A 19,106-nucleotide genomic window follows, 5' to 3' on the forward strand; every position below is an offset into this window, starting at 1 on the left:
ACCGCTCCCTGGGATGGATGAACCGTCTCCAGTGAGCTCCAGTTCGTTGTGAGTCAAATTTGCAATGTTGCAGCAGAAGCAAAAACTTGTCAGCATTTAATTCACGGACGAAACGTAGAAGAAAACCAAACCGTTCTTTTTTTGTTGTTGTTGTTGTTGTTGTTGTTGTTCACCACAAGAGAAACAAACGACTCCCAAAAATCAGAGGTTCTTTGATGGTCCGTTTATATTTTTTTGGAGCAGTTGCAATCTGTTTGAGGCAATAGAAAGATTCACAATTCTCTTTTTGAAACACGTTTGGCCTAGCAACAAAAGAGAAAAAAAGAAGGTTACCGATGTCATATCTTCTTACAGTTGTTCTGCCTAAGGATCACAAGGACATACAAAACGTCGTCAGTTCCCCCCCCCAAGATGCTCACTAACAAATCACAGTACGTCTGCTTTCTCATCCAGTGTTTCAGTGGGGACACGTTGCATCATGAATCATTTTGTCAAGCGTCAGACCTCTAGGTCTTCTACAACAGCAGTGGGTAGGGAGAACCAGGGACTGTTGTCACGTATTACAATTTCGCCTTTTCTCACACGCACACACAAAAACAGGAAAAGCAAAGTCACCGTGAAGTTTCAGATCTACTGTCGACAAACACTCATGCGTCCATGGAATGCGGGGGGTTTTTTTGTCTTTCTTTTTTTTCTTTTAAAGCATAATGATACCAATTGGGAGTTTCATGCACGGGAAACACACCTTTGGGAGGAAACACGCTTGTGACCGTTCGGTTGTCATGTGGTCCGAACCGGTCACCTGTGACATGTAGAAAAAAGTTAATAACTCATAATCAACAGCTCTGAATTTCACAACGTGCGCCGGCACGTCGCAGGCTCTCTCTCACAGACGTAGCACCTTTTTTCTCGGACTGCTTCCGTGACAACGTGGATCCCTGGGCCCTGGTCTACTCTACTCCACACAGCAACAACATTACTACACGAGTCGACAGTTTAGTGTGTTGACCAGGAAATTAAATGTGAACGAAATTCCCTACATGTTGCTGTACTCTTTTTTTTTGTTCTTCTTTTTTTTTTTTTAACATAATGTTGCTGCTATAAGTGACATCCACATCTGCACATAAAAAGTATATATTTATATTTATATAATATATATCCAGACTCTATTAACAGTTTTGTCTACCATGAAGTTAGAATTGCCACCCATCTCTCAGAAAAGTTTTTCTTTAGTTTTTTTTTGTACTTCAAACATTGATTATTTTACAACACAGAAATCAACTAATTTTGTACAACTTTGGAGGAAGCGAGGCTCCCGCCTGGTCACAGTCCCTCTGTGGGTATCTTTTGTCTCTTTTCTTTTTATTTTAAGTTTTTCATTTTGAATTTTTCTCCCCGGTCCCGGTGCCGCTGGACAGTTTTCATCCCAGTAAAACACAGTTTAGAAAAAACAAAGCATTTACAAACTGGCATTGTTAGAACCATGAGGATGTTCGGCTGAAAGCTTCAGCAGAACTTGGACCCTTAAACGCACCCCTTAACCCCCCCCCCCCCCCCCCCCCGGCCTTCTTCAGCTGAGGGGAAATAACCCTTGTTTGGCACGGTTATATACACAAGGAGCGCAGTTCACTTGGAGGAATGGCCCATGGGAACAAAAAAAGAGGGGATGTGTGGCCTTAATGTGGAAAGAAAGCTGCCAAAAAAAAACAAGCCGGCCTCCAAAAAAATGAGAGTTTTGTCAAGGAAAAGGCTTCTCAGCTGTTCGCGGCTCTCTGCAGCTATTTTGGCAGCTGTGTTATTCTGTGAAAAACTATCTGCAGGGCAGTAAAAGGAGCACCGTGACCTGCCAGAATTGATGCTTCGATACCCAATTCATACTCAGCGCTTCCGTGTCAGCGACGTGTTGACATCCGTCTGTAGCTGTGATATGATTTCAGACCGTCTGAGTGCAGACACCGTGTGTGTGTGTGTGTGTGTGTGTGTGTGTGTGTTTTGGGGGAGAGGGAGTGAGGTTGACCTGGCGGTGAAAAATGCCCTGACATGACACAGAAAATAGTGCAATGTACAGTACACTATGCGTCTCCGTAAATGTACAATGTACATCCGAGTACTATACAACCGGAATCAAGAATTAAAAAAGTAGAAACACAACAAAAAGAAAAAGAAAAGATCGTTACAAATGACAAAGTCCAGAAGAGTTCTTTGCCCGGAGGGAGGAAACATCACGCTGAAGCCAGAGAAGAAACAAAAGTTCGTGTGACAGACGATCTACATGTCCTACAGCTCTGCCTCTTGTGCTTCACATTACTAAAAGCCACGTTTGCTATACCACATATTTACAGGTTCTCCCGGGTGTCTCTCTCACGTGCCACTCGCGGTCCACAACCTTCCGTCCCTGAGTCCACTGATCAGTTTCTCTCTTTCGTTGCCCTTCTTCGTCCCAATGTACAGTATTTCCCGCCTTTTCCGTCATGCTTTTCCCTCATTTTCATCTTTCCTCGCGTCCGTCTCTCTTTGACATTCTGCATCCAGAGGCCCTCGGGTGCATCGGGTCTTTCTGTCCGCCCCGAACTTCTCGAGCCGTTGTTGATCACAAACAAAACACGACGAGAGAATGTGTCTGTCGGTCTGTGTTGGTGGTGTGCATGCACATGCATGGCCGCTCCTCCGTTTGCCTCCGGCCCTTCTTTGCCCCCCTCTCCCCCTCCTCCATCTGAAAAGAGTGTAATGTCCTATATTTTCTCCTCAATACTCCTTTCTTGTGCTCCATCCTCCCCTTCTGTCGTCCCGCTGCCTACTGTATGATGCTACTCAGGAGCTACAGGGGAGGATGGGGAGGAAGGGACTGTCTTCTCTCCTCCACCTATTCAAAAACTATCCATTCATCGTCCCTCATCCATTCTCTCCCCCTCCCCCACCAACACCCCCATCTCCCCCTTAGACCCAGGAGTCCGGTGAGGCTGGATAGTGGCTGGTCTCATAGTTGAGCTCACTGTAGGGCCGCGAGGCTGAGTAGAAGTCGACATAGTTGCCGGTGGACTTGAGGCCCTGCAGGTGCATGTTGAGCTCGCCCTGCGGGGGGCGCCCTCCCACGTGAACCTGGTTCTCGTAAAAGGCCTGGTCCTCGTAGCTGCCGCCGTCGGGCGGGGGAGGGTTCTGGAAAGGAGGGTAGGGCTCGGACGGCAAGCCTTGACAAGAGACCTGTGAACAGAGCCAATGTCATCGGTGAGACTCAAGTCAAATTGTGATTCGTAGTTCTAAACCCTCATTGAGTGAGCTCCATTTGCAATCATCGCCATGCGTAAAAAGTCAAAGATTTGCACATTGTCACAAAATCGCAACACTTTTTCCACAAATTGAGAATTTCTCATTAATCAGTGTGAGGAAAGTTAGCCTGCTTGAAATTTCACTGCTGGTGATTCCAGAGAATACAGGCTGCAGGCACTTCCTCATTGGCTTCATTTTTCAGACCCGGCGACTACGTCCATTGTTATATACGGCCTATTCTTGGGCACTGCACTTCTACTTGCACAACGGCAGATGATCCAGATCCAGTACCATTCATGCCGGAAATTTTACACAACAAAATGGGGAGCAGAGCTTTTATCAGACTAGACACAGTTAGGGGTTTCAATAGAATCCGGCTGGCGGCATGGGTTAAGAGCACTGAGAGCGTCTCATATAATGAGTCATTGTTAAGGTTTGAAGGTGCAGGACCCAAATGCAGAGTGCTGGTCGGTGCTCGGGCCCTAATAAATTGAAAACAAAACAGACTTTCGGTCTTTCAGGTAAAAATAACGAAAAATCAAATCAAAAATCAAACCAGGACACAGGGAACGACATCACAGGAACAGAACCGGACAGGCTGCAAACGGGCTGGAGGGAAAATCCACAGACGAACTCACAAAGATAAAGGGACGCACCAAGACTTGGGAAAATACACATGGGAAGATTGAACATAGGTGAGACACACTAGGAGCAGGTGTGGACACCCACAGCTGCAGGAGACAAGGAAAGTAAAGACACCAGGAACAAGACACGGGAAACGGAAGTGAGGCAACACAAGGAAAAGGGACTTTACAATAAAACAGGAAACTCAAGAAAACACAAACACAGGGGACGACAGAGGTAACTTAACGGAGGCAAAGACACACTAGGAACTTAGGGATGCACACGGAATGGAAAATAAATAAAAGTCCACCGGAAACTGAGGTTCATGGGGCAGAACCATGACAGTCATGAATGGTTACCGACCAAATATACCAGATAGGTGGAAACGTACCGGATGTAAAATTAGATGCCTTCAATGTAAGGGAAGTTGAGCCAAGTTGAGTCAACTTGGGATTTGGGCCATTGTGACGTGTACCTACTACTATTGCCAATTTTATTTTATTTTTTACAGTGTACGGACCAAATGGTCAAAAATATTTATTAACCCAGCCGACAGTGATAGAATTGATTTCTATATATAGGTTGCTGTGAGACAGTTAAGTCTCTTTGCCTCAATGAGTTTTGCTTTACAACAAGGTGGCTGGCTGACCAGATCGTGGCATGCGTGTCTATTAAATTGCTGCCAAACAGCGCGAGAGGCAATGAGAACAACTTTTACTGGCAACAAGAACCGGAATTCCCGACCCTGAGAAAATCCACTGCTGCATTCCAATAATGTTCTATATAGGCTTTTTTATTTTACGAGTTTGGAGTGACCTTTGTAGACTTAATAGGGTGTTTACGGTATCACTATTAAAACCCATACAATTCATATCAGGCCTTCAAGTTTTGGCTGTGGCATTTCACATCCGTCTAGACGTCAGGTGGGTTTCCTCCACAGCAGTTCCGTCATCCCTCCATGAGTCATGAAGAGGTGGAAAGAGCTTGATCGGGAGACGAGAGGCCAGATAGTGAAAGAGAAGTCTTCTAGTCTGTCGGTGTTGTGGGTGTTCAGATGTTTATCCCTGGGACGTCTCACATTCCTAAGCTGATATGTGATCAATAACATGCTTTTGGTGTTTGCTTTTTTCTTTTGTTTACATCTCCTCTTATTTTTGATCTATTGATACTTTGATCTATGAATACAGCTGGCAGCAGTAAAGCATCCCACGAAGGAAGGAGCTACTTTGAGACTAAAGCTGTGGTATTTCTGCTTGCAGTACTTAAGTCTCCATAGGACGGCAACAGTGTGAGAGCATCTTTTCAGGGGCGCAACATTAGTACCTGATTATATTTCAGGTCATCAGTGGGTGACACGTACGCTCCTCTGTGCAGTGTTGAAGACCCACCGGAGATTTGACCTACAGAGACAGTGGGGAAGAGGACTTTAGATGAATGCTCACTCAGAAACCAGTTATCCAGATATCAATGTAGTGTAAAAGCAGTCAGTGTGGTACCTGCTGTGGCAAATGTTCCAGTGAGGATCACGAGGAACATAATACATTTGTGATAATTGTCTCCTGCTCGGAGACCGTTGTCAGTGCATTAAAGTGTCTGGAAGGATTAACACAATGAAACACGGAAAACCCTCACAAAAGCAACGTAAAAGCGCACTATTGATCAAAACGTCTCATTATGGTCGACTTTATTTATGTTGCGAGCTTTGGCAAATTACCCTGTAGTTCCTTCATTAGCGAAGGGGACCTCTTTGACCACACGTATTTAGCAATGAAAAGTGCTCTATAAATGAAATTTATTATTATTGTTATTTGTCCGTGCGACGGCAGTCGTCCACATCACCAGGCGATATCAGATTTCAAAGACTCCAGTTCGTTTGGTCAATTTTAAGCGACCGATTGTAGAATTTTGATTTAAAAAGAAGTAAATTGACATCCTCCAGGACACATAATTACAGAATTTATGTAATGACTGTGTGTTCAAATCACTGACAAAGGTTGACTTGGGTGAAACATTTTGGAGATATATTCATATTCTATGGTATCAGCAGCCAATAAGCATCCAGTTTGCTTTTATTGTATATTGTTTGCTTTTACTGTATATTTTTTTGTTGCTATATTTGATTATCCACCTCTTTCCCTGATGCCTTTGACTCTTGCTGCTGTAACAAGTTTATTCCCCTGGTGTGGGATTAATAAAGTCTTATCCAAACAGGGGGAAATAGCTAGTCTGGCTCAAGTACAAGTAACACAATCCACTTGTGGTCCCTTTTAAAGCTCATGATTTAACACACTGACGCTTGTTTGTAACTCATTTGATTGATCACTGCAAAATCGGTAGTCTTTAAAATGCAAGTATTCTATTTTGTTTTTATTGTATGAACCAGTATTAACAGGAAAGGTGCCTGGAAGTCAAAAAAACTAACAAAAGAACTTAGTTTAAGAGTTGCTGGAAAGTGGACTGTGTTTAACTTAGACGGAGGCAGGGTAGAGGTTTCCACCTGTTTCCATTCTTTGTGCTAAGATAACTGTCTCCTGCCTCCATCTTCATAACCAGCTTTACTGTACAGATACAACCAGACCTGTCCGCACACTACTGCGTTGTCTTTTATTCCAAAGCTACAGTATCGACTCAGCCGAAACACAGCGGTTTTACTGTATGTGAGTGTGTGATTCGGCGTCAGACATGCGGTGTTGAAATTCCTACTTGTCATGGCGTCCTTCCGGGATGTGTGCTCGCCCTTGTTGCCATGGTAACTGGCATTGCCAGTCGACTCGTAGTCGGCCTTCCTCTCCTTCAGTGCCATCATCTCCCTGGGGGAAGCGGGTGCACTTGCTGCGCACACAGAAACACACACACACGCGCGCGCGCTCACAATACGGAAGATATAAGGCAGACGAGTCCCCGATAATGTGACTGTGTGAACAGATTTAGATCCTCACAATATGAGCCTCGATGACCACACGCACACCTTCAGGCCATCATCAGCACAATATCAATGGATAAGGATTAGACCGGAACAGGAGGGACAAGTCTTGATTCTACAGTGGAGTCCTTTAACAGCCGGGAGGTCGGAGTGATTAGAAGACTGTACCTCTCAGAGTATTTCAGCTTCCACATTTACCTGCCTGACTCTCGACAAAGGCACAGCACTGTGCAGCTGCACTGGAGGAACTATTTCCTCCAACCATCACCCAGGGATGAGTGAGAAACGAGGGGCACTCTCTCCGCCTGTATTTACGACATATTTTCTCCATCTTGAACTCCCACTGGATTATTAAGGCCTGCCTATGTCTTTAGTACCAGGACGTATTACAAACAATTAAGGCACACCCACAGTTGGGAGAGAAAAAAATGACACACGCTGGACTTGGTGGTAAGGATAATGAGTTAGATCTGGTTCTAGTCATGTTGGAGAAAAACCTGTCTATTGTATCAGTGCCATATGGTTCTATAATGTTTCCCCCAATAGTTCCTCATTATCAACAGCCCCTTCTCATTGAAGCTGCTGGCTGTGATGCAGCCTGCCGGCCTGTGTGTGTGTGTGTGTGTTTTTTGTGGCCGCATCTGTCTCTTTGTTTTTCTTCTGTGCGGTATAACACAGTCAGCATTGATCCATACGCTCATTAATGCGCCGCTAATATTATCTATTGTGATATCTGCACCTACATGCCAATTATCCACAGCCTGCTGCTGCAGTAATGTGCACCGAGGATCTTTACACACAAAGGAACACTTTTGTTTTGGTATGTGGAAAATGTCTGCGACAGTACAAAATGAAACGAATGGCTTGGTGGGACTGCTCTCCAACTTGTAAACTGAGCAACAAAATGAAAAAAATGAAAAAGTGAAATTAGCCTCCAAACTACAGCATTTATCATTTTGCCACTGTCAGCTGACAGCGTCATAAATCCACATCTCTCCAGTGTGGGCATTTTAGCCACGCTAACTTTTACGGCTCGGAGGATGTGGAACGGTCCACGCTCACCAATCGGAGTGAAACATTCCAATAACTACTGCAATGCATCGCCGTTCAGTGTCAGCAGAGGATGAACTGCATTGACTCTTCTAGCAGCTTGTTGTGTAGTCGCTCATCAGTCCATTACTGGATGGACAGCTATTACAACTTTGGTTCAGACATTTATAGCTTCAAGATAATGAATCTTAATCACGGCTGATCAATCAGTTCAAAACTGCAGCTTTGGTTAATGGTCCAACATCTGCCAAACTGACGACATTACCATCAGCCTTAGATGTACTTTGTGTTAATTAACAAAAGCTAACATGCAAATGTAAGATGGTGAACAAGGTAAATGTTATATTATATGTTAGACTACGCTAACATGCTTGTGTTAGCATTTAGTTCAAAGCACAGAGCCACTAGAATGGATGTAGACTCTGAGTCTTACATAAAATCCAGGGGTGCAACTACCGATTATTTTTATTATCAATTAATCTGACGATTGTTTTCTCGATTAATCGATTAGTTGCTTGGTCCATAAAATGTCAGACAACGGTGAAGATGATGTTTTGTTTTGTCCACACACATCAAAGACATTTAGGATACTGTCATAGAGGAGCAATTTAACCAGAAAATATATTATTCTATTATAAATATTCACATTCAAGAAGCTGAAATCAGAGAATTTTGACTTTTTTTCATAAAAACTACTTGAACCGATTAATCGATTATCAAAATAGTTGCCGATTAATTTAGGAGTCAATTACTAATCAATTAATTGATTAACCTTTGCAGCTCTAATACAATCAGACCTTTGAGTGATATTGAATTATGATGGAAACGACATCAACTTGTCTGATAATACATTTATTGCAGAGCTGATACTACAGCCCCTTTCAGACATGTACCACGTTTCATAAATGTGGAGGCAATGAGCATTTTTTACTTGGACTTCACAATAGCGTGCAAGAAAAACCTGCAATGACAAAGCCCAATGTTGGACCCAGCTCATTGAGCGCTGAAAGATCCTCATGTAATGAATTTAAAAGTATCCTCGCAGGGAGCAAACGAAGTGTTCATTGTGCTCACTTGAGGGCAATGCCAATCCACTCATTCTGCATTGCTTGTGGATTGCTTTTCCAATTTTACCTGAAACACTAATAAAGAGGTTCTGACTAAATGTCTTGAGTATGCTCAGTGCGATGGGTATTTTCCACTGAAAGAAAAAAGGTTTAATTATCCAGTTCCCCTAATACCCCCTTTCGAAGGCATAGTCAGATGTATTTTTAGGGTAACTCTTACATACAGTATACAGTTACTCCACCAAATTGTTATTGGCATAAAGACTATTAAATCACAGCAGGAAAAGTGTCTGGTCATACCTCTGTCTACAAACAATTGAGACTTAATTATGCAATATATTAGATCATCATTATTATTTGGTGACTGATAGAAGAGGGTGTATAGAAAGCGGACTGTTCTCGCCTCAACAGGTCGACAGCAGTGGTATAGTTTTTGCTTGAAGAACTAGTTAAAAGGACTTCAAACTGCAATCAAGGAAAGATATTATGCTCATATTCAGGTTCATACTTTTAATCTGGGTGACCACTTGAAAAGGTTTACATGCTCTAATGTTCAGAAGAGGCATCAGTGTCCTCATACTGTCAAATCCTGCAGCTCCTCTTTTCACCCTCTGTCTAAAACAGCTGGATATATTTTAGCCCCTCCCCCGATTAACACCAGTCTGCTTGATTGGCCAGCTGGCCCAGTCTTTTGTGATTGGTCAACCGATTTCAAAATGTGTAGGAAATGTCACGCAGCTTCACAAGACTCTCAGATTGCAGGCGAAGTTACCTTAAAAGAGAGTTCAACTGTGACATCACAATGGGAGGTAAATCTGAACCAGTTGTTCAGAGCCAGGCTGTAGGGTTGGCAGGCTCCACAGATACACACATTTATGTGCACAACCACTGAAAAAATAGATTTTTGCATAATATGTCACCTTTAAAAGTGTCTTTAGGGTCACGTAGAGGTGTCCCTCATGGACTGAGGCTGTCAACATGATGTTGAGAGCATTAGGCGTTGACATGGGTTAATGAGGTTCTTATCTCAGGAGCTCTTTAAGGCCTTTAACATAATCAACCTAATGATGCAAATTAGTAGCTCAGTGGGCCCGTCTGATATCCTGACACCTCTACCTGCTCCTGTGTCACTTTTAAGTGTTAAACGTCAGTAGACCTCTCACAGTTTTATAGGTCAGATTAATGTAAAGGCTCAAAAGCAGCACAAAGTAAGCAGCAAAAAAAAGAGAAGTTAAATGCATGTCTTTTTAGCCTGATTAAGAGCACTGTCATAAATTTATGACATTATCATCTGTTAATAAACCACTGAACATTGTGGATGAGTTTAACTCTCGCCCTACACTTTCCATTTTCATTCATGCCAACTACATGGATGATATGTTGAATATCCACTTAGCACTTTTCATAGCATCCTGTCATTCAATGCCTGGACTTTATAGAATAGGCAGCAGAAATTATTAAGTTATGAAACTGATTTATTCAAGGATTCACCGTGAGAAGCGGGGGTGAACAACTCTCATACCCAAGATGGTTATTAAATGAGGCTTCAACAGCAAAAATATGGTTCAATGTCCGTCACTAATGTAGCCTACACTTCTCTTCCTCCATTTATATAAACCATCTCCTACATCTTCCTCCTGTGCATCAGGAGCCATATAATAATAATAATAAAATCTAATACTTTATATAACATATTGTATGTCTTAAAAGGCGCTTTTGGTGATGTTCCTAGGGAAACATTTGGATCATATTCCACAATTAATCCATTACCATCTTTATCTTCGGATTCTGGATGTCATTTTTGTCCCACGGTCATTTTTAGAAACTAAGAAACCCAGCAAAGAGTTGTGCTCATCTTTTTTGATGGGGGGGGAGTTTAGTAAAATCGAACACAGAGGCCTTGCAGGACTCACATTAGTCAAACCTTAATTTCACCACTGCAAGGACGTGGAGCTGTTTTAGGTGCAAGGATTTTACATGATAACAGAATCATTTGTCAGTAGCCGCCGCGGTGTGAAGGTTAAAGACAGACTTACTGCTCCACTGGTGAGGTTTGACTGCACTGATGGAGAGAATTATGGAGGACAAAAGGAGAGGCGGCGGAGTGGGAGGCTCACCTGATCGATTGTTTGGTGAGGTCCGTACGGGAGAGATGGACGGAGTGCGAGAGGAAGAGTAAGGTCGCTGTCTGTCCCTCTCTATTGTGGAGGAAGAGCCGACGAAATGGTACTGAGAGTAGCCATCCTGAGGGAGAGAGGAGAAGACGGGGGAAAAGAAAGAAAGAAAGAAAGAGAGGTAGAGGAGACGAGAGTCCGAAATATTTACATGCCTTACAACAGCATCCCTGCTAATCAGTCAGTTCCCAGTCTGTCAGCAATATTTATGGGAGCATTGACACGAATGGCATTTTCAGTGTTTGTTCATCCGGAGCACACTCGGCCACGTGGACTTTACCTTTTTGTAGAGGCTGCGGAGGTCTCTGTACTGCCACATGCTGTTCAGGACTTGAGATGCTGCTTTCACCACTTTGGGACTATGTCTAGGAATTCAGCAGAGAGAAAAAGACACATACAGAATAAAGCTCGACCGTCCTTTGCTTTTGTTTCATACTCTTGGGAGTTGTAAAAATATAACGATGCGTAATAATGAAGAAACAAGACGCAGACTACAAAACGCTGCCGCTAACTCCAGAGTGGAAAGACAACCAAAGATGCGGCGCTTAAATCATTGTCGGCCCAAATTGCATAATTGCTCGGCTGATTGATTGATTGGCCAATAATTCATCCCGCAAGCTGCAGGGTTTGACTCGGCTGACTGATGACCAGCGGTTTAATTGGCTCATATGGCCTTATCAACACCTTGGATATGAAACATTATTTCTTCGAGTCATTTCGGTGAATGCTATTTTTATTATTAGGATTCTGCAATTGCAAACCATGTCCTTGCAGCGATGCAAAGCAGGGAACTTAAATTTGAAGAATTAGAAACTCTTTTTATGTTTTCACTCTCCCAAAAACCAACTCTTAACAAGAGCATTAACATAAACAAAATGTATCATCCTCCTTGGTCCTACGTATGTATGAAACTTGAGGACCTGCATCTGAAATTTTTGACATCTCCTTATTTTATAAAATATAATGCCATTGAAATTAACTTTATTTTGTGAAATATATCTTAAAAAATTTGCATTAATTACAAAAAAATAGAACTAAAACTTGACGACTATATAATTGAAGTCACAGCACCATGTTAAAGAAAGTGTGTGACAGGGTCAGCATGAGTGAAATCTAATAACATTTTGAATTTTCTCTATTTTCCCTCACCAGTTTTTTAAAAGATTTTGACTCTAGTGGAGTTCATTCGGTTCATTCCCAAAACTCACAAAGGATTAACTACCTGAAATTATGGAAATGAACGTATCAAATTGTAAATGAATGGCACATAGGTTTCAAATATTACTAGTACGGACAAAAAATAGACATACATGTATTTAAATCCTGGACTGTAGACAATTTAAATTGTGCTTATTTTCGTAATGCAAAGGAATTGAAATGTCCTTACACCCCCCTTGTCCTGTCTAACTCTACCATCACAGTCAAATAAAAACAATGTTTAAAATGTAGGTAGGCTGATAAACAGTTGTTAGAAGAGCCACCAGGAAAGAGACTGGCCAAACTTTCTTCTGTTTTGTTTTTTCCCAGCTGACTGTTTGTTCTAGTGACTCACGGCTCTGAGACGAGCACACAGCCTCTCTGAACCTCCACTCCCCCCCTCCTCTTCCTGCCTCCCCCTGCCCCTCTGCTGCATGATGGCTCCACCCAGTCACGACCAAAGCCGTGTTCCAGCCCCAACTCCAACAATTACTTATTATTATATATTCAGGCCTATATATCTCTTTTTTTTTTTTTAAACAGATACACCATGCATCACCCTGTTCTGCCGACTTGCTATGAGCAAATAACCAAACTCATCCTTCTAATACAGCAGCTAATATACGGAGGTGTGCGTCCCACAATCAATATTGTACATGTGGAGGCAAATAAACCTACAACTTGTTTATTTAAAGCACAGTGACGCTGTCAATTTGTCACCGTTATGTTTGATGCAATGTCGGCGGCTTGTCATTTTTATTTTGCGTTATTTGTACCATTATGTGTGTGATTACATCCAATTACAGAGCTTATAATTCTCGTGGTGGCATTATTCTATTCATAGATCCTGATTCAGTGACTGTGCCACAGAGTATTAGGGCAACTTAGATAAAGATAAATCTGAGATAACGAAAATAAAATACTTTGTTATGGTAATATTACAAGAAAATGTCATAATATTACAAGAAAAAGTAATAATTTAGGCTATGAATATCAAATGGATTGTACTTATATAGCGCTTTTCTAATGTGCTTTAGAATAAAAGACATTTATCTATTCACACACATTCATATAGCGATGCTATACACAGAGCTTTTTTCTGTCATACACTGCCAGAACAGGATTAAGTGTCTTGCCCAAAGACCTTCAGAGATGCGAACTGGAGGACCCAACAATCAAACTGTCTCTGTATGTGGCCCTGTGATAGGCTGGCGACCTGTCCAGGGTGTACCCCGCCTCCTGCCAATGTCAGCTGGGATTGGCTCCAGCGACCCTTAAGTGGATTAAGCGGTAGATGATGGATGGATGGATTATGACTTTTTCCTCTCAAAAAATTACGATAGTATTCTTGTGAGTTTTTGAATTCAGCAAATATGATGGCGTACTTTGATTTTGATTCTAACAACAAGGTAATACAAAGTACCTGTGGCTCCTGTGTTCTCTTGGACTTTGTCTTTTGACGTTCATGGACGGCCACATTGAGTCACGTCTTACAATCGTTGTAAAAGAGGGGCCTACATTTCTTTCTGATGTCAGTTTTAAACTTGTTATAATGTTGTTTGCTGTTTAAATACAACATGATATCAAAAAGAAAGAACACTATCCCACAACAGTGTCTGCGCTCCCTTTTCCCCGTCTGTCACAATCTTCCCATTCGGCTTACTTGTCTCCTTTGGTGCGGGCGATGCCGATGAGCTTCTCGATGCCGCCGGCGTCCCTCAGAGCCTTGGTGTTCTCCATGTTCTTGGTGATGACCTCGTGCAGCGCGCAGCAGATAGCCGTGATGGTGTCGTCCGACATGGTCTTCCCCCCCAGGCCGCTGTTGTTGGAGACCCCGCCTACGCCGCTGGTGCTGTTGTTGTTGTTGCTACCCCCAGGCAAACGGTGCACCAGGTCCCTCATGGCATATTTACCTGTGGGCAGGGAGAGTGGGGGGAGGGGGGGGGGGGGGTGCGGTGGAGTAATGTAGGTCAAAGGGTTTTGGGAATGGGAAGGGGAAGGAGGGGTAGAAATAAAATATGTAAGTTTAAAAAAGAGCTTTTGTTATTCTAATTCACTTCTTTATTATGTGGTTTTGGCGGAACCTTAAATCGAACATCAATGCCTATCTCTCTGAGTTATTTCTCAACTGAGTCTGACAGAAAAGATTGAATTGATTTTTAAAAAAAACAACTATTTTCGGCTGAATTCATTCATCCATGAGTAGATGAAGTTGGCAACGTGTGGCGCTAAACTGGATTTATACTATAGGCTATAGATATTGATCTGACACAGTTTACTTTTCTGTAGTTTGGTTTCCTGCTCATAGACGGAACATCGTGAAGACGGGAACCACTGTTGACCAATAAACAAATACCTGCTCTTAAAAGAGAGAACGTTCAGGCACTAACGCCTAAAGATACATTTCATATTGATCTGACTAACTGCCCCTTTTAGACAACTGACGGAGATGTGGTCACATGATCGAGCACCTTCTGACTACATTTCCCACGACACCCCAATACTGCTGTCAGGCAATCCTGTCCTCTCTGCGCTCTGCCCCTCATTCTGATTGGGTCATCGCCCTGGGGTGGCGGCGGCAGTGGCGCATTATGACCCACCAACAGTTCCCATCAGCACCACGTGTGTTTCTGTAAATAAAATCTGTAAAATTCCTTGCCTTAAAAATCTCACTGGTGTAAAGAACATCTACTCCACTTTCTCTCAGTTATTATATAAGAGCAACCTAATGCTAATGTGATCATCTATTTAGCACTATTATGTGTGCAGTTGCAGTGATGTGTTGGCAACAGCTTCTTCTCTAACTGTTGTAACTGAATTAAAATGGTCCTGACACGACTGTCGGCAAAAATGACACAACAGGTGCTGCAAGATTATGTACGAAATCAATTCAACAATAACATTATAACTAGACCCGCGTCTATAACTTATACACACACACACACGGGCTCGGTTCAACCTTCTTAATGACTTTCTCTGTTTCGGCAATAAAAACACAATTCTCTCCAGACAACAAAAGCAATTCACACTTCGAAAACTGGCTTATTACAGTGAGTTATCAAATATAATTGAACAATGTGAACGGCTCCGATCAACACTTGCCATGCTACTTACATTATTGGCAATATTCGCTTGCAAACTCTTAAAGTGAAGCTCTCCGTCACGGCAATAAAACGACAGTTGTCTTCCCAGTGGGCCTGTGTGTGCAGACAGTGCTGAAGAAAGCACTGAGGACACAACTACAACAATATGCTGCGTCTCTATTGCAATTTCATCCTGTTGACACGACAAGAGGTAAGGGTGGGACAACATGTCCTGTCAAACTACACTGCACATGCATGTCCTGTGGCAGACTGACATTACAACCCTCCTTACGCTACACACATGGATGTTCGCAGACTGCACACACAAACGCAGTCACACACATACACACACACACACACACACACACACACACACACACAAACACGCATGCATAGCTTAGCTCAGAGCCTCAAGCCTCAGACTGAGACAGTGGAAGGAGGCACGAGGCTGTTGCCATGGGGACCATCACTTGTCTCCAAAGGGAAAATCAGTCAGAGCAACGTTACTATGTGCTCAAAGAAAATAAACCATCTACATACACAAGAACCTATTATAAAACGATATTTCTCTTTTATTCTATCACAAACAAACCCACCAACGGTTATAACCCACGACGCAAATTACATTTTAAGAGCTCAGTTTAAATAAAATAAAAAAACTTCTGCTGAACACGTCCACTTGAACAAGTACCACACTGTGCACTAAAGCGAGTGAGTAATTCTCCAAGTGGAGTCGAGATAGCAGCACTTGTTCTCTGTGCCATTATTTTCAGTTAGGGGAGAATTATGACTCCAGTAGGATCCAGAAAATACCACTCGACATAAGTGCTCAAATAAAGTTCATTATGGAAATTCAGCAACACCCCGCCGGGGACTTTTTGTACAACTATACACTTTGAGAGAATGTTCTTGTGAATTCAACCACCCACCAATGAGCTCTTTGTTCCTGACGTCCAGGGCCATGTTTCTCAGCGCGGTGGCCACGGCGCACACCACGCGGTCGTTGTCTATCCTCAGCAACTCCACCAGGATGGGGAGGCCCTTCTCCTTTCGCACTGCAGCCCGGATATACACCGACCACTGGGGGGGATGGAGGTGGACAGAGACGACATCGGAGAGTTGTTTCAATGCAACATTTTGTTTTCCTTATCATTGTTGTCCAGTGTTGACTATTACATGTCTTACTTTTCTTATAGATCAGGGACCTTTCTTCAACACTAGGAATTTATTAGACATAATGTATTTCAACAGCTGTTGAACACCAATGCACTTTGGCGTGATATTAATTGTTATACGAATACATCCTCTGGGCACCACAAATGTCCGCTCAAACTTTGGTGCTAATCCATCAGGTAGCTGTCGAGATAATTAACTGATTAAGGGGAAAAGGTTTCATCTGATGGTGGTGATAAATGAAAAGCCAGTAAAGCCCTGGACAGGCTCCAGCATGTGCAGAGCTGCAAGTATTCTAACTCACACCAGGCCCTGGCAGCAGGCCACCCCTGTCCTTACTCACCTTCACTGGCTCCCAGTCAAGCACCGCATCACCTACCAAATCCTCCTCCTCACCAATAAATCCCTCCATGCCCTTGCCCCCCCCGCCCCAGTGCCCTACTGGAGCTTCTCCATCACTATACTCAATCCCAGAATCTGCGGTCCACAGACAAGGGATCTGCTCTCCATCGCCCCCACACCAGACTGCAGACTTTTGGGGACTGAGCCTTCTGTGTCGCAGTCCCCACCCTCTGGAACTCCATCCCCTCAGAAATCCAAAATGCCCCCTCTCTGGACATTTTCAAAAAACTCCTAAAAATCCACATGTTCACCAAGGCCCGCAATCCCTCATGACTTTCGTGTGTGAGTGTGTGTGTGTGTGTGTGTGTGTGTGTGTGTGTGTGTGTGAATTGTTAAGCGTCCTTGGGTCCTTTGAAAGGCGCTATATAAAATGTACTATTATTATGATAAGTCATTGGGGTTCATCCTGTGGAAACTATGAATGTCACCAAAAATAAGATAAACCTGATGGTTTATTCAGTAGTCAGACAAAACAAAATTCTCAGAGTTACTTGGTGTTTCTGAAACTTTCAGCCAAATCTTGAGGTTGTTGGTTTAGTTTTCCCCATGTAACCCACGGGTGCTGAGGCGGGCCCAGCAGGTGGGCCTTTCTATCACGCGGCACAAAATTGTCGCTGTGTGCTGAGATTTCTCCCTTCAAAACGCCTTCTGGCACCCACTGGAATTCCTATCCACTTGGGCAGGTGCCCTTTAATATCACAATGTCACAGCCACAGGACGGAGCTCTTACCTTCCAGCTGCCAGCAGCTAGGTTCTGCAGGGCCCCGGCCGCGCCCTCCAGGGTGTCTGGGTTGGAGCACTCAGACAGCAGTGTGAGGTAGGGCTTGACAATGGTGGGGTGCCATAACATCTGGATGCCTTTCGGGGGCTCCGCCAAGTCTGGAAACGGGCCGACACCATCCCACTGTGGAAGATGAGACATGATTCAATATTGAAAGGCACTTTTGAATTCGGTGTGAGGCGAGGTTTGATGGTGGTGGGGTGCCAGCACAGTCCCCCCTCAGGCAAAGAGGGAGAGGGAAGATTTACTATTCATAAACAGTGCACAAATAAGCTGGCATTCATCTATTTGTGCATGTTATTTTTGCATCTTCTCTGTAATTTAAATCTGACATTTTCTCCTGCATTGACGATGCATTTGGAACACGCACACACGCACGCACACACGCACGCACGCACACACACACACACACACACACACACACACGCACGCGCACATCATACATTAATAACAACTGTGAAAATGATGGCTCGTGAATACATTGAACCTGCAATATCATTCACACAGATCAGTGGTGTCAGATCAGATGGAATACAGTGTGGATGAGTAGGTACACTATGAAAAAAGGAAACATTATATATAAATATATATATATAAATATATATTTTTACATTTCCCTTAGTTTTGCATGTACAAAATTGCAAAATTGCACTTTCAAATGCACATATAATAGAAATTGACCGATCTCAACCTGCGGCTCATCCAGGGCTGCAGACTGACGCTGACCATTAACTCGATGTCAGTTGTGTCAGTCAACTTTTACAGAAATCAGATACCACAACAGGTTTTCCCTGTCTGTGCTTCAAATTACAGAATCCCGATGAACTGGAATTACGTTATTGAGGTTATTTGTTCTTCTACATTAATTAAGATTCGGCTCCCACGTTTGCGTAATGCGGTATCCTCCGAAGTGGACCGGCCTAGTCGTCCCGCTGGGTCGCAATCCGTCTTCAAATGTGGCGTTGGGTGTTCATTTGATTGTCTGTCTTTATTCTTCTCCTTCCTCTTTCCCCCTCACTCTTCCTTTTGTTTTTTCCATCCGGCACTTTACCCCAATTTGCCTCACACCCCCTTTACACCTCCTCTCCTCTAATTACCCCACAGTTGGTGGAGTTGTGCCCTCTCCAACAAGCTCCCCAATCGCGACCTCCTGGTAATCACCCACAGCTGCACTGGAGCGGAGACGGATGGAGGGGCGCGGGGGGCTGGGTGGTGTGCTGGCGGGGTTACGTATTATCTCTACAGCGCGGGGTTATGACTCGTCTCTTTATTTCCTGGTCCCAGGGTTAGTTTTTAGGAACTGTCATCTCCCCGGCTCCGCTTGGATACACACGGCGTTCGTTTAAGGCTCCGCGCGAACAAATG

At 43.4% G+C, this 19,106-nt stretch overlaps 1 protein-coding gene across 6 annotated transcripts in view; it reads right to left on the reverse strand.

Moving 5' to 3' along the window:
- Positions 1-208: 208 nt before the first annotated feature.
- Positions 209-19,106, reverse strand: part of ctnnd2b (catenin (cadherin-associated protein), delta 2b) — a 153,939-nt gene continuing 135,041 nt past the window's right edge. For 4 of the 6 annotated variants that reach the window (XM_035635199.2, XM_035635203.2, XM_035635201.2 and 1 more), the window contains 8 exons: positions 17,691-17,864; positions 16,315-16,465; positions 13,966-14,215; positions 11,386-11,479; positions 11,049-11,175; positions 6,595-6,723; positions 5,215-5,291; positions 209-3,201 (listed from right to left, as the gene is read on the reverse strand). In XM_035635199.2, coding sequence (XP_035491092.1) covers positions 2,938-3,201; positions 5,215-5,291; positions 6,595-6,723; positions 11,049-11,175; positions 11,386-11,479; positions 13,966-14,215; positions 16,315-16,465; positions 17,691-17,864 — 1,266 coding nt within the window. In that variant the 3' untranslated portion in view covers positions 209-2,937. The remainder of the gene's footprint in view (positions 3,202-5,214; positions 5,292-6,594; positions 6,724-11,048; positions 11,176-11,385; positions 11,480-13,965; positions 14,216-16,314; positions 16,466-17,690; positions 17,865-19,106) is intronic. The other 2 variants (XM_035635200.2, XM_035635202.2) reach the window with 1 other exon arrangement.

Source organism: Scophthalmus maximus, chromosome 5 (genome assembly GCF_022379125.1).
Source record: "Scophthalmus maximus strain ysfricsl-2021 chromosome 5, ASM2237912v1, whole genome shotgun sequence".
Classification (NCBI taxonomy): Eukaryota; Metazoa; Chordata; class Actinopteri; order Pleuronectiformes; family Scophthalmidae; genus Scophthalmus; species Scophthalmus maximus.